This window comes from Ornithorhynchus anatinus, chromosome 3, assembly GCF_004115215.2.
Source record: "Ornithorhynchus anatinus isolate Pmale09 chromosome 3, mOrnAna1.pri.v4, whole genome shotgun sequence".
NCBI lineage: Eukaryota > Metazoa > Chordata > Mammalia > Monotremata > Ornithorhynchidae > Ornithorhynchus > Ornithorhynchus anatinus.
In genome coordinates, this window is record NC_041730.1 from 11,439,491 (window position 1) to 11,460,240 (window position 20,750).

General features: G+C 50.4%; 1 protein-coding gene across 1 annotated transcript in view; it reads left to right on the forward strand.

The window, feature by feature from the left end:
• The window catches only part of COPB1 (COPI coat complex subunit beta 1), a 30,635-nt gene extending 19,270 nt beyond the window's left edge, over positions 1–11,365 (forward strand). The window contains exons 13-22 of the mRNA XM_001507606.6: positions 207–367; positions 1,471–1,591; positions 1,712–1,939; positions 2,106–2,285; positions 4,413–4,557; positions 6,760–6,879; positions 7,555–7,700; positions 8,863–8,952; positions 10,362–10,517; positions 10,958–11,365. Of these exons, the coding sequence (XP_001507656.1) occupies positions 207–367; positions 1,471–1,591; positions 1,712–1,939; positions 2,106–2,285; positions 4,413–4,557; positions 6,760–6,879; positions 7,555–7,700; positions 8,863–8,952; positions 10,362–10,517; positions 10,958–11,017 (1,407 nt within the window). The 3' untranslated portion in view covers positions 11,018–11,365. The remainder of the gene's footprint in view (positions 1–206; positions 368–1,470; positions 1,592–1,711; positions 1,940–2,105; positions 2,286–4,412; positions 4,558–6,759; positions 6,880–7,554; positions 7,701–8,862; positions 8,953–10,361; positions 10,518–10,957) is intronic.
• Positions 11,366–20,750: the final 9,385 nt, after the last annotated feature.

Below are 20,750 nucleotides of genomic sequence, written 5' to 3' on the forward strand. Positions count from 1 at the left end.
AACTAGTAGGCTACTAGCAAGAAAAACATTTGTTGGGACGATTTCTCCGATTTTCTCCTCTCCTCTGCGTTGCACCGTAGAGGCCTCATACACCGAATGCCACAAATAGGCTAGTAAATCCCACCTAGTGATTTCAGATGGAATTTAGCTACGAATTGGCCGGCGGTGGAAGGTGGCCCCCACGAGTGTCAATTTGTATCTCTTAGGTCCCGATTGTCGAATCGGAGATAAAGAAAGAAGCCGGCGAATTAAAAGCCGAAGAAGAAGTGACGGCGGGGCCGGCTCAGAAGCTGGTGACGGAGATGGGTACCTATGCCACTCAGAGCGCTCTCAGTAGTTCCAGACCTGCCAAAAAAGAGGAAGACAGGTACCGCCAGCGTCCGGGTTGCGCGGGCACGAGCTGGGTGGAAAACTGTGACGAGGGAAAACTGCGTCTCTCCCCTCATTAATCAATCAATGGGATTTATTGAGCACTTACTGTGGGGAAAGCACTGTACTGAGCTCTTAGGAGCATCCGGTAGAACAGAGTCCCTGCCCACGGTGAGCTTACAGACAGACATTAGTATAAGTAAATTAATTGTGGATATATACATAAGTGCTGTGGGCCTGAAGGCAGGGTGAATGAGGGGTGCAAATCCACCTGTGAGGGTGAAACAGGAGGGAATGGATGAAGAGGAACTAAGGCTTACTCAGGGAAGGCCCCTTGGAGCAGGTGTGCTTTTCATAAGGCTCTGAAGATGGGGAGAGCGATGATCTGTCGGATATGAAGAGGGAAGGCGTTCCAGGCCAGAGGCGGGATGCGGGCGGGCATTCGGCAGTCAGATAGACAAGGGTTCGGTCTAGTCAGCATCACTTCGCGTTGGTGGAGCTCCCAGGGACTCCAGGGCCGCCCTCCACATTATCAGAAGAGATTTCCATGCCTTTTTGAGGGAGGGTGCGAAGCAAGGTGCCTTCAGAGCCCCAGAGGGATGAGAGCGTGAGTAACCCCACGCAAACCACGAGCACTAGAACCGGTTCCTCTGCACCGTTCTTCAGGCCCGAAGGTTTTTTGACCGGACCGAGGCTCCGTCTTCATCGATCGGAGCGGCTGGCGTCTACCTCCGCGCTCCCGTCTTCTCCCTGAATTTGTTTCTTGTAGCGGGTGGGAGGCGGGCCGTTGAGCCCAGTGGCACGGTGCTCTGGAAAGCTCTGGAAAGGCGGCTTGAATCTCCACCTTCGGCTCTGAACCCAAAAAAAAGGACGTGGGTTGATCCCGGGTAGCCCAGCTTGGGAGGGGGAGGTGCCACCCAAGCCTCTGTGATGTCGGGTTCCGTCATTATCGACTTCTGTCACGTTGTACTCCCCCAAGCGCGTAGTAGAGTGTTCTGCACATAGTAAGAGCTCAATCCACACCACTGATCGCTCGACCGGTTGGCCGCAAAGTCCGCGAGCTCCACGTCGAGCCGTCATTTTTCCCTGATTCTGCCGCAGGCCACCCCTGAGAGGATTTCTGCTCGACGGGGATTTCTTCGTGGCCGCGTCCCTTGCCACCACGCTGACAAAGATCGCCTTGCGCTACGTGGCTCTTGTTCAGGAAAAGAAGAAGCAAAATGTAAGTGAGGGTCTTCCTCCGCCTGCTCAGAGCTCGTTGGCCCGCTGGGGTGGGAGTGAGGGGCCGTCTGTCGGAATTCAGCGCGTTAGAAGGCGTCTGTCCGTCCGTCCCTCCCCGCAGTCCTTCATTGCCGAGTCCATGCTGCTGATGGCCACCATTCTTCACCTGGGAAAGTCCTCTCTTCCCAAAAAGCCAATTACCGACGACGACGTGGACCGCATCTCCCTGTGCCTGAAGGTCTTGTCGGAGTGTTCGCCCCTAATGAATGACATCTTTAATAAAGAATGCAGACAGTCCCTCTCTCACATGCTGTCTGCCAAGCTGGAAGAAGAGAAACTGTCTCAGAAGGTGAGGCCCCAACGCGCTCCGGGTTGCTTCGAGGTTTTTCCCAAGTCGTCTCCCCGGGGCCGGTGAGGGGGAAGGCGGAGGGGGAGGGTATCCGTCGGCTCGGGCACACCCGAGGGGGAGTTTCTGTTCACAGTGAAGAACTCTCCCTCTCACTGTCTCTCCTCAGAAAGAATCGGAAAAGAGGAACGTGACGGTCCAGCCGGACGACCCCATTTCCTTCATGCAGCTCACGGCTAAAAATGAAACGAGCTGTAAGGAAGATCAGTTTCAGCTGAGCCTGCTGGCAGCGATGGGCACTACCCAGAGGAAAGAGGCGGCCGATCCTTTAGCGTCAAAACTCAACAAGGTAACGGAAGGTGCCCTGCGGATCGAGTCAGGATTTCTCTGACCCGTCACTCGAGCGGGGTTCCTCCGCAAGGTCTCTGAAATGGCTGTGTAAAAAGCAAGTAGTCCTCGGTTTAAAGTGGACGGGTCGTCTCGGTCTGCTTCGAACGAAGAACTGGAGTGTCAAAAACACCTCACTGGGCCCTGGGGAGTGTTTTCTGTATGATTTGTATTGATTGATATATGCACGGAGCGGTGACTCTGAACCCGCTCACCCCGTCAGCGTAGTTATAAGGCAAAACGGGATTGCTCCACCTTTATTCAGCTTGATGCCAGGCCCCCAGCTTAGCTGCTTCCTGTCAATAATAATAATAATAATAATAATGATGGTATTTATAAAGCGCTTAATAAGTGCCAAGCACTGCTCTGAGCACTGGGATAGATACAAGGTTATCAGGTTGTCCCGCGTGGAGCTCACAGTCTTAATCCCCGTTTTCCAGATGAGGTAACTGAAGCACAGAGAAGTGACTTGCCCAAAGTCACACAGCTGATTGGGAAGCAGCGTGGCTCAGTGGAAAGAGCCTGGGCTTCGGAGTCAGAGGTCATGGGTTCGACTCCCGGCTCTGCCACGTGTCAGCTGTGTGACTGTGGGCAAGTCACTTCTCTGAGCCTCAGTTACCTCATCTGTAAAATGGGCATTAACTGTGAGCCTCACGCGGGACAACCTAATTCCCCTGTGTCTACCCCAGCGCTTAGAACAGTGCTCTGCACACAGTAAGCGCTTCCCAAATACCAACATAATAATAATAATAATAATAATAATAAATGACGGAGCCGGGATTAGAACCCGTGACCTCTGACTCCCAAGCCCGGGCTCTTTCCACTAAGCCACTCTGAATAGGTTGAGCCCCATATTGCACTTAGGTCTGCAGGTCTTCAAAACCAAGTATTGGCTTCAACTGGTTTTCCCGTCTTTGGAGTGGGCAGGTCCAGTGCCTAGACTGTTTGGTGCTAGAAATAATAATTGTGGTATTTGTTAAAAGTACTTACTGTTTGCTAAGTGCTGGGGTAGATATAAACAAATCGGGTTGGACACAGTCTCCCTACCACAGGAGGCTCAGAATCTTAATCTCCGTTTTACAAATGAGGGACCTGAAGCACAGAGAAGTGCAGCGACTTGTCCCAGCTCACACAGCAGATTCATTCATTTAGTGCTCGGCACATAGCGCTTAACAAATGCCATAATGATTACTCGATCGTCTTTACTGAGCGCTTAAGTGCTTGGGAGGGTCCACTATAACAATAAACAGAAATAGTCCCCGCCCACAGCGAGTTTACAGCCTAGAGGGGGAGACGGACGTTAATATAAAGGCGGAAACAGGATTAGAACCCACATGTAATAAACAGACACATTCCCTGCTCACAGCGAGCTTACAGTCGCAATCGTACTTATTGACCGCTTAGTGTTTGCAAAGCACTGTGCTAAGTGTTTGGGAGAATAAAGGACAACAGAGTTGATGCACACATTCCCTGCCCATAACAAGTTTACAATTTAGAGGGTTAAACCTCCCAATTAAGCCCACAGGATGCATTTTTCATCTCTCCAGTTTTCCACTTCCCTGGAGGCAAAAGCTGACCCGGGAAATCGAGAGTCGACTCTGTAGCAGACAGCGAGAGGGCTCCGAAGCTCTTCAGAGAGAGCGCCCGAGGCGGAGTTTTTCCCGGCTGCCCGACAGTCTGCTCCGAAAAAGGGCCATCAATGTTCTCTGTTGTCACGGTTTACCAGTTCCTTCCAAGAACTGTAGCCTGTATACTCATTATGGGCAGGGAACGTATCTCTTTAGATATCGTACTCTCCCGAGCACTCAGTACAGTGCTCCGCTCACAGTAAGCACTCAATAAATACGATCGAATGAATGAATGAAGAACCGCCCAGGGTCCGTCGAAACCCCGTCAAAATTCCGCCGAGAGATTCGCTGAAAGCACGTTGCCGCGAGACAGGTGAAAACCTTCAACGTCCTAGTTACCGATGTCCCAGACCCCTGGGTGATGGGGTCCCTTAGTCTCCAGACCCCCAGGATTCATCTGTCGCATTCCTAGGGATGCCTAATCACTCAATCTGCCTTTTTTTCTGTTTTCATTTTAACAGGTCACCCAGTTGACGGGCTTCTCAGATCCTGTGTACGCAGAAGCTTACGTGCACGTCAACCAGTATGATATCGTCCTGGATGTGCTTGTCGTAAACCAGACCAGCGACACGTTGCAGAACTGCACACTTGAATTAGCCACTCTGGGTGAGAAAAGTATCTGATTCTAGCAGGATACTAAGGTGAAGTTGTCCAGCCTCATATTAAAACTCTAGATATTTCTTTTACATGGAACGAGTCAATCAGTGACAATTTTTGAGCGCCCGCTGTGCACAGAGCACTGTACGCTATGCGTGAGAGAGTTCAACAGGGTTGGTAGGTTCGTAGACGTGATTCCTGCCCACAAGGATTTGGTAGCCTAAGAGGGGAGACAAACACTAACATAAACTATAGACGGGGTGTACGTAAGTGGTGTGGGGATGGGAGAGGGGTGAATTCCAAAGTCTTCAAGGGGGACGGCCAAGTATTTAGGCGACGGAGAAGGGAGGGCAGATGGGGAATGGAAGGGTTTAGTCAGGGAAGGCCTCGGAGCAGGTAGGATTTTAGAAGGGCTTTGAGAACGGGGAGAGTGATGGTCTGTCAGATATGAAGGGAGAAGGGGTTCCAGGTCAGGGAGGATGTAGCGTGGCTCAGTGGAAAGAGCACGGGCTTGGGAGGTCATGAGTTTGAATCCCGGCTCTGCCACTTGTCAGCTGTATGACCGTGGGCAAGTCACTTCACTTCTCTGTGCCTCAGTTACCTCACCTGTCAAACGGGGATTAACTGTGAGCCACACGTGGGACGACCTGATGACCCTGCATCTCCCCCAGCTCTTAGAACAGTGCTCGGCACCTAGTAAGCGCTCAACAAATACCAACATTATTATTATGTGGACAAGGGGTCGGCGGGGAGGAAGACAAGTTTGAGGTACGACGAGTAGGTCGACGCTGGCGGAGCCGAGCGTGCCGGCCGGGTGGCGGTAGGAGATGGGCGAGGTGAGGTAGGAGGCGGAGAGCTGAGTGAGCGGCAGGTGCTCAGATCGGGGTGGTAGCGTTCGGATGGAAGGGAAGGGGTGGATCATAGAGGTTTGGGGGAGGTAGAGAGGTACAGATGCCGTCGTCGAAAAGAGCAAAAGGAGCGGCACTGAAATTCTACGTCCTTGACACAAGCTGCTGACCGGGATTGTTTTTGAACATTGTGTCGTTCACTCAGCTCGGACTTAATCTTAAAATACCACAAAGGTTAAAAGCCTTATTTGAGCTACGGTGGCAGCAGGAAAGCCAGTAGAAGTGGTTTCAAGAATCCTAGTTGGGAGTCCGCTAAATTAAGAGCTTAATTTTCCGTATAACTTTCTGAGCCTGGCAACACCGGTTTTTCTGGGCTTCCTTAACTTTCGCCGGGTGTGTTTTGGCACCGGCGAGTGGGTGATGAGATGAGCAATTACTTGGTAATCCTTGCTATGTTGATTTATTCCGGGGGTTACGAGGAAAGCAATTATAGACTGAAAACCTGGCTTCGAGGCGGGCGGATACCGATGAGCTTAGCTCACTGGTTCTGAATGGTGAGTGAGTTCATTTTAGTGCCCCGCGAATTTCAGGAGAGTGGATAGGGACTGAGCCTCAGGGTTGGTTTGGGGAGAGAGAAGCACTGGGTTTCTAAAAATTGAAAATGATGCTCGTCCAGAGAAGCAGCCTGGCCTAGTGGAAAGAGCACGGGCCCCAGAGTAAGAGGACCTGGGTTCTAATCCCGGCTCCGCCACTTGTCTGCTGTGACTCCGGGCGAGCCACTTCCCTTCTCTCATCTTTTATATGGGAAATGAGACCGGGAGCCCTATGTGAGACAGGGATTCTGTCCAACCTATCTTATATCTATCCCTGCACTTAGTACAGTGCTTGGAACATGGTAAGTGTTTAACAAATACCATCAAACAAACACACAAAAAATGCATTTTATTGATCCTCTCGAGATCGTAAGCTAATTATGGGCAGGGAACGTTTCTGCTAATTCGGTTGTAGCGTATACTCCTCGGTGCTTAGTACAGTGCTCTGCACATAGTAAGTGCTCAGTAAATACAGTTGATTGATTGATCCATGTTGATTGAAATGATTAGGACTCATTCCCGTAGCACGGCCGAGGCTTTCCGAAGTCACGATTTCAAAACCCACGCTACAGCAAGGAGAAGACCCTGCTGTTAAGTGACTCGAGTTTCATTTCTCATGGATCCAGATCCTCACCCTTTTCCTGCTGTTCAGCTCACTAGAAATTCTTCAGGGGTTGTTGTCGTCTTGAAGTGTGATAACTTGGATTTTTTTTTCTCCTGACCTACTTCTAAGTATTCTTCTGTTGCCCCCTCCCCCCTTTTTTTTTCAGGTGATCTGAAACTTGTGGAAAAGCCATCTCCCTTGACACTTGCTCCCCATGATTTTGCCAATATCAAAGCTAATGTTAAAGTAGCTTCAACAGAAAATGGCATCATTTTTGGTAATATAGGTAAGTTGCTTGGTCTGTTGAAACTTCCTTGCAGTGACACGGAAAGGTTTTCCTCAACGTGTTAGATACAAAAACAAGTAAGCCACTATGAGAAGCAGTGTGGCCTAGTGGTTAAAGCACAGGCATGGGAGTCAGAAGGACCTGGGTTCTAATCCTGGCTCAGCCACTAGGCAGCTGTGTGACCTCGGGCAAGTCACAGCTTCTCTGTGCCTCATTTACCTCATCTGTAAATGGGAGTTAAGACAGCGAGCCTCACGTGGGACGTAAACTGTGTCCAAATGGATTAGCTCGTATGTGACCTAGCGCTTAGAATAGTGCCTGGAAAAGAGTAAGTGCTTAACAAATCCTGTTTAAAAAGAACACGCAAACAAAAACAAGGGTAGGTGCCACAAGTGACACAAGGGTCAGCTTTTGTGTGCACACATGAGGCTACCACTTTGGGTCCCATTTGGGCCTTTCAGCCATATACGTCCTCCCGGGTGAATTTAATTGTCACACTCATCCGGAGTTGTTCATTAAAACCAAGATAGTGCCCGACAAAGAAGCACCCTTAAAAGCATTAGATTTTGGCACTCTCGGGTTGTTTTGAAACCACTCTGTGTGCATGCGGAAATCTGAACTTTCCCCCACCACTGACTCGTGCGCGTGTATCTTTCTAACCTTGTGTATTTTCAGTGTACGACGTGTCCGGAGCAGCCAGTGATAGAAATTGTGTCGTCCTCAGTGATATCCACATTGATATCATGGATTACATCCAGCCCGCTTCTTGCACAGATGCTGAGTTCCGCCAGATGTGGGCAGAGTTTGAATGGGAAAACAAAGTTAGTACTGGCGGGGTTTTCTTGTCTACCTAATTCTACTGAGGACTATTGGTTAGTACAGTAGGGCACAATAAATACGAGTGAATGAATAAGAAGCAACACGGCGTAGTGGTTAGAAAATGGGCCCGGGAATCAGAAGGTCATGGGTTCTAATCCCGGCTCTGCTACATGTCTGCCGCGTGGCCTTAGGCAAGTCACTTCTCTGTACCTCAGTTACCTCATCTGTAAAATAGGGGTAGAGACTGTGAGCCCCACATGGGACAGGATGGGACTGTGCCCGATCCGATTTGCAGGTATACACCCCAGCGTTTAGTACAGTGCCTGGAACACACTAAGCTTAAATGCTACAATTATTCATTATTTGTATTTTTTAAAAAAAGCCTTCCAGATTTACCTCATATGAAAATCAGGCAGAGGGTGTTAATGAAGAAAATGGCTTGCTTCTGAGAGGCATTTGCAGTCTCAGTATAGGAAAAGAGCAGCCCTGTGCATGCTGATTGATGGAAACGTTCTGGATAATATCCCAAGCCAGAAAAATGGAAAAGTGAATCAGTCGGAGCCAGGGATAAGTAGTGCTAATAATAATAATAATAATAATAATGTTGGTATTTGTTAAGCGCTTACTATGTGCCGAGCACTGTTCTAAGCGCTGGGGGAGATACAGAGTAATCAGGTTGTCCCATGTGAGGCTCACAGTTAATCCCCATTTTACAGACGAGGGAACTGAGGCACAGAGAAGTTAAGTGACTTGCCCACAGTCACCCAGCTGACAAGTGGCAGAGCCGGGATTCGAGCCCACGACCTCTGACTCCGAAGCCCAGGCTCTTTTCCACTGAGCCACGCCGCTTCCGAGTGTTGTCCTCGGGAGTTTGGGACGAAGTTTGCTGCTCCTAGCTTGGACCGCCGTTCCGGATTCTCAAACCAGGGGCACGGTTGATCTGTTTCCCGGTGACGTGCCCGTCCAATGGATAAACCCAAATCCGAGTGGACACTTTGAAAATTGGAACTCCCCTCTTGATGGCGAGATGGGGGGAAGGGGAAGTTCTCATGGGAAACGAGTCAAAATGGGATCCCGTGACAAGAGGGTAAATCCAGTTCTGCTTGAAGATCACAGTGGAGTGATGGGATTTGACTGAATTCTGATCTTTTTCTCTTTCTCCAGGTGACTGTTAACACAAATATAATTGACCTAAATGAATACCTTCAGCATATACTAAAGTCAACGAACATGAAATGTCTCACCCCAGAGAAGGTAAGGTGGCCTTTTTTTTCCCCCCTTGATTTGCAGTCTCCCGTTCAGTCAGAAGAGATTTCTGTTCTGGGAAAAAAGTTGCGGGTTTACTGGCCCCTTTGGGGGTTTCACTTTCTGTTGAAAACTGGGGTCTCGGATGCAAACCATTAATTAGTGTGTGGAGTGTGAAAATCTTCCCGATTGGTGTGCGTCCTGTAATCAGGAAAAATAGTCATTCTGTCCTTTCTCTTTCTGCTAGTGGCCCTCTTCAAAGGCCAGTTTCTGTCCAACAGTTGTTTTTGTCGTTCTTCCGGATAACATCTACTGCACACATGCGGGGATTGGGGTAGATACAGGTTTGTCAGGTTGGACACAGTCCTTGTCCTGCGAGGGGCTCACAGTCTTAAACCCCATTTTACAGATGAGGTAATAGAAACACAGAGAAGTGGAGTGACTTGCCCAAGGTCACACAGCAGACGTGGCAGAGCCAGGATTAGAACCCAGATCCTTCTACCAGGCCCATGCCTTATCCAGTAGGCCATGCCCCTTCCCAACTCGTCGTCGACCAAGCGCTTTGTACAGTGCTCTGCACACAATAAGAGCTCAATAAATACCAAGGATCGATTCCAGTGGCTCTGATGTTGATCAGATGCTGATTTGGGCCAGTAAACCCTCAACTTTTTCCCAGAACAGAAATCTGTTCAGACTGATCAGAGTTCAGATGGCGCAGGCTGGTCAGCGGGGTGGTTCGCACTCAGGCTGGAAGCCGCTTTCCGTGGGTGTGTCGCAGGGGGTACCATAACATCTCCCTCTCACTGGGGCGCTTCGGCCTTCTTCATTCAATAGTATTTATTGAGCGCTTACTATGTGCAGAGCACTGTACTAAGCGCTTGGGATGAACAAGTCGGCAACAGATAGAGACAGTCCCTGCCGTTTGACGGGCTTACGGTCTAATCGGGGGAGACGGACAGACAAGAACGATGGCGATAAACAGCGTCGAGGGGAAGAACGTCTCGTAAAAACCAATGGCAACTAAATAGAATCGAGGCGATGTACAATTCATTAACAAAATAAATAGGGTAACGAAAATATATATACAGTTGAGCAGACGAGTACAGTGCTGTGGGGATGGGAAGGGAGAGGTGGAGGAGCAGAGGGAAAAGGGGAAAATGAGGCTTTAGCTGCGGAGAGGTAAAGGGGGGATGGCAGAGGGAGTAGAGGGGGAAGAGGAGCTCAGTCTGGGAAGGCCTCTTGGAGGAGGTGATTTTTAAGTAGGGTTTTGAAGAGGGGAAGAGAATCAGTTTGGCGGAGGTGAGGAGGGAGGGCGTTCCGGGACCGCGGGAGGACGTGACCCGGGGGTCGACGGCGGGATAGGCGAGACCGAGGGACGGTGAGGAGGTGGGCGGCAGCCTCTCAACTTTGTCCTCCAGGCCCTCTCCGGTTACTGTGGCTTTATGGCTGCCAATCTGTACGCCCGGTCGATATTCGGAGAAGACGCCCTGGCAAACGTCAGCATCGAAAAGCCGATTCACCTTGGACCAGACGCCCCCGTGACCGGCCACATCCGAATTCGAGCGAAGAGTCAGGTAAGGACGGATTCTCTCTTCCCGCCCCTCTCGAAGCCCTCCTCTTTAGTTGGAGGAGAAGGCGGCGGCGCTTGACCTCGAAAAGGAGCTCTGCCGGCCGAGGCCGGCTGAGGGGAGAGATGATGGCTTGCCGGTGGTCGGCGGTCATTTTGGGCGGCAGACAGAGTTCATTCAGCCAAGTGGCCGCCATTTTGAACGACTCTTCAAGGTGGCCCACTTGAAGTCCCCAGCTGCCCGTGGGGCTCCGAAATAAACTATCCCAAGGATTGCTTTCATCGGGTTAAGACCAGACCCACTTGGGAAGCAACGTGCTTCAAGTAAATGACTGAAACGCGGCGACTGCTATTTTTAAGGATTTGGTTTCAGCATCGCTGTAGGTGGAGAAAACTCCATTTTATGCAACATGAGAGATGAACGTCCTTTTTTTTTTGTCTTTTCAGGGGATGGCGCTTAGTCTCGGGGATAAAATCAATCTGTCTCAGAAGAAAACTAGCATTTGAAAGTCTAGAAAGGCCTTTACGGTTCTGTTTTACCATTAATCTTAGGTATGTTGCTTGTTGAGTTCTGAACCTTCTTTTTGTATTCTTCCACGCTCCGTGTAACCGTAGGATCTAAAGTTTTTGAGCTGAATGCATTCCGGCAGATAATTTAAAGACCTTTCCCCAAATCAAAGTTCAGTTTTAAAAAAAAATACTGTTTATTTTCCTTTCTGTCTTAGCAGTCACTTATACCGTGTTTATCATATATAATGTCTCTCCGGAGTACTAGAATGTCTCAGTACAATAAACGAATTGATTCGTAAGTGGGTTTTTTTTATCATCTTAAAAATAAATGCATCCTTCATTTGATTTATATTGATCATTGAACAGCAATTGTGTAGTTTATTTTCACAAAGCGGGAGTGCTGATTTCCCCAAAATGACCATGGTTATGGTTTATTCCTTGAGGAGAGTCAGTGTATGCAGCTGGGCAACTTTTGTTTTTGTTTTTTCTAGTGTTCGTTAAGCGCTTACTACGTGCCAGGCACTGTGCTAAGTGCTGGGGTTGATTCAAGCTAATCAAGTTGGACACGGTCCCTGTCTCACACAGGGTTTACAGTCTTAATCCCCTGTTTGGCAGATGAGGTAACTAAGGCCCAGAGGAGGGTAGTGACTCGCCCAAGGTCACCCAGCAGACATGTGGATTAGAACCCAGGTCCTTCCGACTCCCAGGCTGTACTCCCTCCACTAGGCCACGCCGCTTCTTTATTCTTCCATTCCATACATTTCGTCGGTGCTCTTGGAGCTGGCCCTTTTGGGCATGTGGTATTCACCCCTCCCTCAGCCTCACATCGGTACTTATATATAAATTATTTTTTATCTTAAAGCAGCGTGAGAAGCAGCGTGGCTCAGTGGGAAGATCCCAGGCCCGGGAGTCAGAGGTCGCGGGTTCTAATCCCGATTCTGCCACGCGTCAGCTGTGTGACTTGGGGCAAGTCACTTAACTTCTCTTGGCCTCATCTGTAAAATGGGGATTAAGACTGTTAGCCTCCCGTGGGACAACCCGATTACTTTGCATCCCCCCCAGGGATTAGAACAGTGCTTGTAACATAGTAAGCGCTTAACAAATACCATCATTATTATTAATGTCTGTTTGCCCCTCTAGACTGTAAGCTCGCTGTGGACGGGGAACGTGGCTACCGACTCTTTTGTATTGGACTCTCCCACACACTTAGCATAGTGCTCTACACACAGTAAGCACTCAATAAATAGCGTAGATTAGTTGATTGATTCTGGGAACGGGCAGTCATCTCAGTACTTGAGAAAGATCTTGATTCGCCTGGTCAGTTGTGCACTTTCGTTGCTTTGACCGGCAGCCTTAGGGTCTCCGTGTCTCAGCACCGAACGTGAATTCATTCAGTCGTATTTATTGAGCATTTCCTATGTGCAGAGCACTGTACTGAGCGCTTGAAGGTACAATTGGGCAAAAGATAAGAGACGATCCCCGCCCAACAATGGGCTCACAGTCTAAATGTGAATGTAGTTTGCACTGTAGTTTAGTCCCGGGGGGAAGCAACAACCAGCAGTCACTTGAGTGAATATTAGCAGCACAGACTTTTATACTCTTACAAGCCTGGAAGCCAATCATCATTTATTTGACCACTTACTGTGTGCAGAGCACTGTATTAAGCGCTTGGAAGAGTACAATGTAACAGTCACACTCCCTGCCCACAGAGTGCTTCCCATCCATTTTCCCTGGATGAATACCATAGTAAACCAGTGGCACGGATGATCCTGAAGCTAGCAACAAACCCTTTTACCAGTTTGGGTAATGTGAGGTCGATGTGATAAGGTTGGGTACTTGTTAAGCGCTTATGTATGTGCCAGGTACCATACTAGGAGCTGAGATAGATGCAAGCTAATCTGGTTCATTCATTCAATAGTATTTATTGAGCACTTACTATATGCAGAGCACTGTACTAAGCACTTGGAATGTTCAAATCTGCAAAAGATAGAGGCAGTCCCTGCCCATTGATGGGCTTACAGTCTAATCGGGGGAGACGGACAGACAAAAACAATACTAATAGTATTAACACGTGTGGAGCTAATGATAATGATAATACTGTTAGCAGCTAATGATGATGATAATGATAATAATAAGGATAATAGAATGGATCCCCCGGGAGCCGTCGAGAAGAAGGAGGTCGGCTCCCCGGAGCCGAGAAGATAGATGAGCGTGGCCCATCCGTTGGACGCCTCCTCTCCGCCGAACCCCGTCCCGAGGGCCGGGCCGGAGCGGGGTCAGACGGTCGGGTCCCCGTCGTACGGAGGTGGGGACCGGGGCCCGTGTCCCGAGGCCACCGTGCCCGGGGTCGCCCGTCGGGGCGGGGACGGGGTCTGGACCGAGGGCCGGCCACGGGCCGGGACCGGGCCCGTCTCTCGTGGCGCCGTCCCCTCCCGGGCGGTCGGTACGGCGCTCCGCGCGCAGGAAGCGCTGGGGAAATCCGACCGAAGGGCTGACGGAGGCCCCCCTGCCCGGCAGACCCCGCCGCTCCTGCCTCGGGGGCTCCGCGGAGGAGAGGGGAGGGGCGGGGGCGGTCGAGCGGGCGCTACCTGCCCGGGTGAGGCTGGGCCCCCCGAACCCTAGGTATCTCTGGAGCCACTCGATGCACTCGCCCTCCAGATAGGCTTGATAGACTGGTTGGACACAGGGACTCACTTAAGGCTCACGGTCTTAATCCCCATCTTCCAGATGAGGTAATTGAGGCACCGAGAAGTTGGAATGACTTGCCCAGGATCACACAGCAGAGTTTTCCCGAGTAACGTTTCGTAGAGCAAAATGTGCCAACCCATCGTGGAACGGTTCTCGACAAAGGGAAGAGGGGGAGCAAAAGGTCACGCGGAAGCGTTTTTTTGGGTTTCAGATCTTGCACGCTGCAGCCTGCTACACTTTGCGTGAGAGGATAGTGCAAGGATTAGTGTAAACAAACGGATGAAGGGACTGAAGCTAGGCGGTAGAGTTTCGTAAAGTTTACATTTATTCGAGAAGCAGCACGGCGTAGTGGATAGAGCCTGGGCCTGGGAGTCAGAAGGTCACGGGTTCTAATCCCTCCTCCGCCACTTGTCCGCTGAGTGACCTTGGGCAAGTCACTTCGCTTCTCTGGGCCTCATTTACCCCATTTGTAAAATGGGGATTGAGATTGGAGCCCCACAAGGGACAGAGACTGTCCAGCCCGATTTGCTTGTGATCACCCCAGGGCTTAATACAGTGCTTGATACCTAGTAAGCGCTTAACCAATAGCCCCTTGATTCTCTTTATTGCTATTGTTTTTGTCTGTCTCCCCCGATTAGACTTGAAGCCCGTCAATGGGCAGGGAGTGTCTCTGTCTGTTGCCAATTTGTACATTCCAAGCACTTAGTACAGTGCTCTGCACATAGTAAGCGCTCAAATACTATTGAATGAATGAAATAGCATCGTTATGATTATTATCATTTATTCAAAGCGTGGCATAATGCTGATTAGCTTTAATCAGACTTTAGCTGGTTGCTGAGAATCAAAGCTGCTTTCCCCAGGCATCGATCTTGAATTGCCAAGAAAAGAATTCGTTGCACTCTCTGAGAGTTCAAGCCTGAAAAGAAAGTTTTAAAAATACATCAAAGAGTCCTATCCATTTACACGCAGTTCTAGAACGTGAAGAAGCTTAAGCTCTGGCAAAACACCGTGTTATGGAAAACTCACGAACTTATCCTCTCTGACATCGTGCCAGGTCGCACAAATCATTTCTTCCAACACGCTGACACGCTGAGGTCAAAAAGGCTCGCATTTTTAGAGGAACGTTCCCTAGTTAATAATAACGGTACTTAAGCACTTACTATGTGCCAAGCGCTGTTCTAAGCAGACACAAGTTAAATCACACAGTCCCTGTCCCACGTGAGGCTCGCGCTGTCAATCCCCATTTTACCGATGAGGTAACTGAGGCCCAGAGAAATGAAGTGACTTGTCCAAGGTGACACAGCACACACGTGGCAGAGCCGGGATTAGAACCCAAGTCTTTCTGACTCTCTGGCCCACGCCCTAGTTCCATAACAAGGTTCTATCCAAAACGCGTGCTGAGCGCACACACTAAGGAAGAGCTGAAAGGACTGAGAGCTCACCTCCTCCAAGAGGCCTTCCCAGACTGAGCTCCCCCCTTTTCCCTCTGCTCCCCTCCCCACCCCCTTCACCTCCCCCCAGCTGAGCCCCCTTTTCCTCTGCTCCTCCCCCTTGCCCTCCCCTCGGCACTGTGCTCATTTGTATCTATTTTTATTACCCTATTTATTTTATTAAGGAGGTGTCCATCCCCTTCATTCTATTTATCGTGATAATGTCTTGTTTTTATTTCGTTCTGTTTTGCTCTGCCGTCTTTCTCCCCTGATCAGACCGTAAGCCGACGTCACTGGGCAGGGATGGTCTCTCTCTGTTGCCAAAATGTACATTCCAAGCGCTTAGTACAGTGCTCAGCACAAAATAAGCGCTCAATAAATACTATCGAATGAATGAACTTCATTATTGTAGAAAAGTAGAGAAGTAGAGAAGAGCGAAGTAGAAAAGTAGAGTAAAAGTAGAAAAGTAGAAAAGTAGAAGAGTAGAAAAGTAGAGAAGCAGCGTGGCGCAGTGGAAAGAGCATGGGCTTTGGAGTCAGGGCTCATGAGTTCGAATCCCAGCTCTGCCACTTGTCAGCTGTGTGACTGTGGGCAAGTCACTTAACTTCTCTGTGCCTCAGTTCCCTCATCTGTAAAAGGGGGATGAAGACTGTGAGCCCCACGTGGGACAACCTGATTCCCCTGTGTTTACCCCAGCGCTTAGAACAGTGCTCTGCACATAGTAAGCGCTTAACAAATACCAACATTATTATTATTAGGAAGGATTTGAAGGCGGGGAGAGCCGGGGTCCGATTTTCGGAAGGAGAGAACGTGAGTTAGGGACAGGAGGTGGGGAAGGCCGAGGGTGAGGAGGTACAGCTACCGGGTTGGCTAAAGAGGAGTGGACTCGGCCAGGTGGAAACTAACCTTGAAGTCGACTGGGAAGAGTTCTGGTTGAGATGAAGAGACGCGGAGTCGGCGGAGGGTTTTGAGGAGAGGGAGAGAGGTGGGTCGAGCGGCACTTCTGAAAGGTGATCTGGGCGGCAGCCAGGGATGGAGATTGGAAAAGAGAGAGCCTGGATCCTGGGAAATAGGTGAGGATGTTAATAATCAAGCCCTTGCCACGGCAGAGCTTGAACCAGGGTGGTTGTGTTTGGGTGGAGGGGACCTTTGACCCCACCAATTTAAGCGCTTACTATATTCCCGGCACTGTTCTAAATGCTGGGGAAGATGCAAGGTAATCAGACTTGTCAGCTGTGCGACTCTGGGCAAGTCACTTCACTTCTCTGTGCCTCAGTTCCCTCATCTGGAAAATGGGGATTAAGACTGTGAGCCTCACGTGGGCCAACCTGATTCCCCTGTATCTCCCCCAGCGCTTAGAACAGTGCTCTGCACATAGTAAGCGCTTAACAAATACCAACATTATTATTGTTGTTATTAGATTGGACACATTCCCTGTCCCACATAGAGCTCACGGTCTTATTCCCCATTTTACAGATGAGGTAACTGAGGCACAGAGAAGCAAAGCGACTTGCCCAAGATCACACAGCAGACGAGCGGCAGAGCTGGGATTAGAACCCAGGTCCTTCTGACTCCCGGGCCCGTGCTCTAATCACTAGACCACGCTACTTACCCCAAATCGATTAAAATCCATTTTAAGATGGCATGCTGGAAGCGTGTGTCCATTAAAGCATTAGAGAAGCAGCGTGGCTCAGTGGAAAGAGCCCGGGCTTAGGAGTCAGAGGTCATGGGTGTGAATCCCGGCTCGGCCACTTGTCAGATGTGGCACTTTGGGCAAGTCACTTAACTTCTCGGTGCCTCAGTTCCCTCATCTGTAAAATGGGGATGAAGACTGTGAAGGATGAAGACTGTGGGGATGAAGTCACCCCTCCGCCTCTCCCCTCCCCCCCACCAACCCCCTCCCTTACTTTCCCATCCTTCCCTGCAGTATCCTCAGAGGAGATCTCCTCCCTCCTCGCAAGTGCCACCCCCTCCACCTGCGCCTCGGACCCCGTTCCCTCTCACCTTCTTAAAACCGTCGCCCCTGCCCTCCTACCTTCCTTAACTTCTATTTTTAACCACTCAATCTCCAAGGGCTCCTTCCCCTCTGCCTTCAAACACGCCCACATCTCCCCCATCCTAAAAAAACCCGCTCTCGACCCCACTTCCCCCTCCAGTTATCGTCCTATCTCCCTACTACCCTTCCTTTCCAAAATCCTAGAACGAGTCGTCTACGATCGATGCTTAGAATTCCTTAACTCCCATTCTCTCCTAGACCCCCTCCGATCTGGCTTCCGTCCCCTCCGCTCTACCGAGACTCTAAGGTCACCCGTGACCTCCTTCTTGCCAAATCCGATGGCTCCTACTCCATTCTGATCCTCCTTGACCTCTCTGCTGCCTTTGACACTGTCGACCATCCCCTCCTCCTCCATACCTTATCTCACCTCGGCTTCACAGACTCCGACCTCTCCCGGTTCTCCCCTTACCTCTCTGGCCGGTCATTCTCGGTCTCCTTCGCCGGAGCCTCCTCCCCCTCCCATCCTTTAACTGTTGGAGTTCCTCAAGGGTCAGTTCTTGGCCCTCTTCTGTTCTCCACTTACACTCACTCCCTCGGTGAACTCATTCGCTCTCACGGCTCTGACTACCATCTCTACGCAGATGACACGCAGATCTACATCTCCGCCCCTGTCCTCTCCCCCTCCCTTCAGGCTCGCATCTCCTCCCGCCTCCGGGACGTCTCCACCCGGATGTCGGCCCGCCACCTAAAACTCAACGAGAGCGAGACTGAGCTCCTCATCTTCCCTCCCGAACCCGGTCCTCTCCCAGACTTCTCTATCACCGTGGAGGGCACGACCGTCCTTCCCGTCTCTCGGGCCCGCGATCTCGGTGTCATCCTTGACTCGTCTCTCTCGTTCACCCCACGCATCCTATCCGTTACCGAGACCTGCCGGTTTCACCTCTACGATATCGCCGAGATCCGCCCTTTCCTCTCCACCCAGACGGCTACCTTACTGTTACGGGCTCTCATTATATCCCGGCTAGACTACTGTGTCGGCCTTCTCTCTGACCTCCCTTCCTCCTCTCTCGCCCCGCTCCGGTCTATTCTTCACTCCCCTGCCCGGCTCATCTTCCTGCAGAAACAATCTGGGCATGTCACTCCCTTTCTTAAACAACTCCAGTGGTTGCCTATCGACCTCCGCTCCAAACAAAAACTCCTCACTCTAGGCTTCGAGGCTCTCCATCACCTCGCCCCTTCCTACCTCTCCTCCCTTCTCTCTTTCTACCGCTCACCCCGCACGCTCCGCTCCTCCGCCGCCCACCTCCTCGCCGTCCCTCGGTCTCGCCTATCCCGCCGCCGACCCCCGGGTCACGTCCTCCCGCGGTCCCGGAACGCCCTCCCTCCTCACCTCCGCCAAACTGATTCTCTTTCCCTCTTCAAAACCCTACTTAAAACTCACCTCCTCCAAGAGGCCTTCCCAGACTGAGGTCCTCTTCTCCCTCTACTCCCTCTGCCATCCCCCCTTTACCTCTCCGCAGCTAAAGCCTCATTTTCCCCTTTTCCCTCTGCTCCTCCACCTCTCCCTTCCCATCCCCACAGCACTGTACTCATCCGCTCGACTGTATATATTTTCGTTACCCTATTCCTTTTGTTAATGAATTGTACATCGCCTCGATTCTATTTAGTCGCCATTGTTTTTACGAGACGTTCTTCCCCTCGACTCTGTTTATTGCCATCGTTCTGGTCTGTCCGTCTCCCCCGATTAGACCGTAAGCCCGTCAAACGGCAGGGACCGTCTCTATCTGTTGCCGGCTTGTTCATCCCAAGCGCTTAGTACAGTGCTCTGCACATAGTAAGCGCTCAATAAATACTATTGAATGACTGTGAGCCCCACGTGGGACAACCTGATTCCCCTGTGTCTACCCCAACGCTTAGAACAATGCTCGGCACATAGTAAGCGCTTAACAAATACCGACATTATCATTATTATTATTATTAGGAGTCGGAGGTCATGGGTTCGAATCCCGGCTCCACCACCTGTCAGCTGTGTGACTTTGGGCACGTCACTTGACTTCTCTGTGCCTCAGTGACCTCATCTGTAAAATGGGGATGAAGACTGTGAGCCTCACGTGGGACAACCTGATGACCCTGTATCTCCCCCAGCGCTTAGAACAGTGCTCTGCACATAGTAAGCGCTTAACAAATACCAACGTTATTATTATTATTGTTATGTGTCCCCCCCAGCTCTCCCCCTTCCTTCTCCCATCCTTTATTTCTGGATTTCTAACCTCTGGTCAAACCCAAGTCCTGGCTCCCAGACCGATGTACAAAGTGGTGCCAAAATCTTCTGACCTGTTTAATTTGCATTTGCCCCAGCGCTTCGAACAGGGCTTGGCTGTTAATTATGATATTTGCTAAGCGCTTACTACGTGCCAGGCGCTGTACATCCACGCTGGGTGGATACAAGCAAATGGGGTTGGACACGTTCCCTGTCCCACCTGGGGCTCATAGTCTCAATCCCCAATTTGCAGATGAGGTAACCGAGGTCAGGGAAGCGAAGAGACTTGTCCAATACGGAACTTAAGTATCGCTATGAATAGTAACAATAATAAGGATGATATTAAAAGCGTGCCACCTCTGTCAACTGTTCCAGGACCTGAGTCGGGTGACGGGGCCAGAATTCACTGGAGGGAGTGAGAGGTGATGGCAGGCAACCCACTCAGGCAACCTGAGGTGTCACGCTTGGGGCCCGGTGGCTCAGTGGAAAGAGCCCGGGTTTAGGAGTCAGAAGTCTTGGTTTCTAATCCTCGCTCTGCCCCTTGTAATAATAATAATGATGTTGGTATTTGTTAAGCGCTTACTATGTGCAGAGCACTGTTCTAATCGCTGGGGTAGATACAGGGTCATCAGGTTGTCCCACGTGAGGCTCACAGTCTTCATCCCCATTTTACAGATGAGGTCACTGAGGCCCAGAGAAGTTGTGACTTGCCCAAGGTCACACAGCTGACAAGTGGCAGAGCTGGAATTCGAACCCACGACCTCTGACTCCCAAGTCCGGGCTCTTTCCACTGAGCCAGGCTTGTCTGCTTTGTGACCTTGGGCAAGTCACTTAACTTCTCTGTGCCTCAGTTACCTCATCTGTAAACCTGGAGATTAAGACTGTGAGCCCCACGTGGGACAACCTGATTCCCCTGTGTCCACCCCGGCGCTTAGAACAGTGCTCTGCACATAGTAAGCCCTTAACAAATACCAACATTATTATTTGCGTACATTATTTATTACTCTATTAATGATGTGTCTATATCTATGATTCTATCTATTTTGATGGTTTTGATGCCTGTCTACTTAATAATAATAATAATGTTGGTATTTGTTAAGCGCTTACTATGTGCAGAGCACTGTTCTAAGCGCTGGGGGAGATACAGGGTGATCAGGTCGTCCCACGTGAGGCTCACAGTTAATTCCCCTTTTACAGATGAGGTAACTGAGGCACAGAGAAGTGAAGTGACTCGCCCACAGTCACACAGCTGACAAGTGGCAGAGCTGGGAGTCGAACCCATGACCTCTGACTCCGAAGCCCAGGCTCTTTTCCACTGAGCCACTTGTTTTGTTCTGCTGTCCGTCTCCCCCTTTT